The following is a 2803-nucleotide window of genomic DNA, read 5'->3' as shown; positions in this document are numbered from 1 at the left end:
ATAATACTTTAGTGGATTTCAAAGAATTTATTCACAAGTAGTGAGCAGGGATGGGTACGTATAATACTTCACGTATATTACATGGTTTTCGACATGTATATTACGTCCTTAGTTTTCTACAAATGAATTTTACATTTGATCACGTGACTACATGGGAGGGATTTTTTAATTCTTTGCTCCAAAAATACCCAATTGCCTTAGATAAATAACTAATATTAAGCAATCAATTAAGTAATCGTTCGCGGTCGAAATTAATTTTTTCCCAAGGTTCCCCCCATGAAATGTTTTTTACACTTTTTTCAAAAATTTTTACTCTTAAAATCAAAGTTGAATCGATTGGACAGCTTGATAAGAGTTTATATTTCAATTAAATAACGTTCGCCATATTTGATATGTATTATACATAGTTTTATACAATTTTCTACGTATATTACGTCGTTGATGTATTATACGTAGAAAACCTCGAGTGACATGTCACAACCCATCTCTGGTAGTGATTCATTTCGCATGGATAAAAGATTTGAAGAGATTTTATTTTATTTATTACAATTCATTTGTGCAATTCACTCTGAATTCTTATTAATTTATATTGAATTTTTCAGAATTCTCTTGTTTTTTTTTTGTAACCACTTAAATTCTTAGGTATTGCATCAAATTCTTTTGAATTCTCTTGTATTTTTCAAATTAATTTTAAACTTACCGAATTCCATGAACTTTTTTGTATTTTTGAATCATTTTCAATTCACTTGAATTTATATGAATTCTTCTAGTATCCCTCAAACTATCCCCACTATAATGAATGGAATAAAAAATTTCCATTTATTTGAATTCTTTTGAATTTAACTTGGATTGTTTTGAGGTCTTATTAATCAAAATATTTAAAATGATAAAATTAGTTACTTTTTGGGTTATAAATTAGTAACTTTTGGAGATTAAATATTGATGGTCAGTGAAACTGAATGTCTTGCGGTCACCCTGATATCTTAATCTTTTAGACAAAGATACGCCTATACTGGCAGGATCAACCAGGGAGGTTCGATAATTATTATTGCAGATTCATGGGGTCTAATCACAAATCTCCTATTGTGTTGCACATAAAACTTCTACGATATGAGGAACCATAACTGATTTAATAACCGATTCGCGGCTTTCATAAGAAAAATGCGTTTTTTTCCTGCAAAACATTTTTCATGGTGGATTATGAAAAAATATTTCCACTATAAAAATTAACATTTCTTTTTTTATTGAATGGAAGACCTCTTTACTGTAAACTTTGTTGTTTGATTCTAAGCGTATGCACGTTCCTGGGTCCCTTCTTGGGTTCTATTGAGCAATTATATAGGTAGAAATACAAAATGTACATAAAATCCAAGTAGAGTTACTGCTCTACTACTTTTTCTCTCATATGCTCCGTTTCTCTCTCTCTCTTAGATGCATTCTTTCAATCTTTTGACGTTATAACTCGTTGTGCCACACGAGCAGGTGCTCGCGAAAGCGTGCGCCTCTTTCTTCATACTTTCCGCATCACACCCTGGCTTTATGCCTGCCAGTGCAAAGCCACCTCGCGGTTTATGATTTTGAAAACTATGATTTAGCAAATCGATCATTTCGCGATCAAAGGTACGCTCAAATGTATTCTAGGGTTTTCTTTCCGAGCTCGAGATGCGCCTGGTCAGTTGATGATGTATCGCAGATCCGTTTTGGTCTTTGGTGGACTCATTTGGCACTTCTGGTTTGTCTGCTGGCTCCATGGGTTTCTCTGATCCTGGACTGGCGTCCCTCACGAGACCACGGAGAAACATGGCTACACAAGGCCATGGGAACAGCCTAAAAAAGAATAGAATGATTTTTAAAAAAAGAGGGACAATTTGAAAAAAATATTTATTATATACGGACCATTTAATTGCAAGCAACAGCTGTAGGTAACTCGGAAGGATAGCAAACTTTTCGTTGCACCTCATCGCCTGGATGATTCTGTCAGCTACTTCGTTTGGACTTAATGTTGGTACGAACCTGTGACAAGTTTAATTGCTTATAATAATCAAAACAATCTTCAAAATTGAAAAAAAAGTTATATAAAGAAAATATTGTCTGTAATTCTTTGAAATTATTATTGAGCGCCGAAAGCTTTGGATTTAGAATATTATAAGTATTCTTTATTCATATTTAATATGAAGATATACATTTATATAATCAGTACCTTGAAAGAACGTCCTCAAACATGCCCGTACTGCGGATGAAGTAGGGACACACGACTGTGGTGTTAATCTTGTAACCTTCAGCCTGAAAAGACGAGAATTGTATGTGTACAGAATATAAACTGATGAGTACTATTTTGTCAGTGAGATGAATTAAAAGTAAAAGAATAGGACTGTGTCTGATATTATGTATCTTAGAGCCAAAAATGTTACTAGATCCGACACGCCTCGTGTTTATTATATTTATTATAATTTTTGCGAAAATCTTTATTATTAGGTGCAAAATTTAATTGTGTTGATGAAAATTAGACAATTTTGATACAATTTTCTATACTCTACAATATGAGCAATTATTTTCCTACACTTTTTATAGACAATTTTTTAATTTTTCAGAACAATATAAGTGTTCAGACGTTCACGTGATTGTTTTTTCACGCCTGTTATTATTTTTTTTAAGTTAAGAATTGTGAATAAAAATGGTAGGAAACTAAATAACTCATATGGTAAAGTACGAGGGTAGTTCAATAAGTCCTTAGAATGAAGTATAAAAACAATTTTTTTTGGGTAAATTTTTTTTTATTTTTCAACATAATCTCCTTGGAGCT

General features: G+C 32.3%; 1 protein-coding gene across 2 annotated transcripts in view; it reads right to left on the bottom strand.

The window, feature by feature from the left end:
• Positions 1-607: 607 nt before the first annotated feature.
• LOC117175661 (epidermal retinol dehydrogenase 2-like) overlaps positions 608-2803 on the bottom strand; it is a 97074-nt gene continuing 94878 nt past the window's right edge. For both annotated transcript variants that reach the window (XM_033365386.1, XM_033365387.1), the window contains exons 6-8: positions 2201-2283; positions 1897-2013; positions 608-1827 (exon numbers count right to left, since the gene is read on the bottom strand). In XM_033365386.1, the coding sequence (XP_033221277.1) occupies positions 1638-1827; positions 1897-2013; positions 2201-2283 (390 nt within the window). In that variant the 3' untranslated portion in view covers positions 608-1637. The remainder of the gene's footprint in view (positions 1828-1896; positions 2014-2200; positions 2284-2803) is intronic.

This window comes from Belonocnema kinseyi, chromosome 6 (genome assembly GCF_010883055.1).
Source record: "Belonocnema kinseyi isolate 2016_QV_RU_SX_M_011 chromosome 6, B_treatae_v1, whole genome shotgun sequence".
Lineage (NCBI taxonomy): Eukaryota > Metazoa > Arthropoda > Insecta > Hymenoptera > Cynipidae > Belonocnema > Belonocnema kinseyi.
This window is presented reverse-complemented; position numbering and strand designations above follow the sequence as displayed.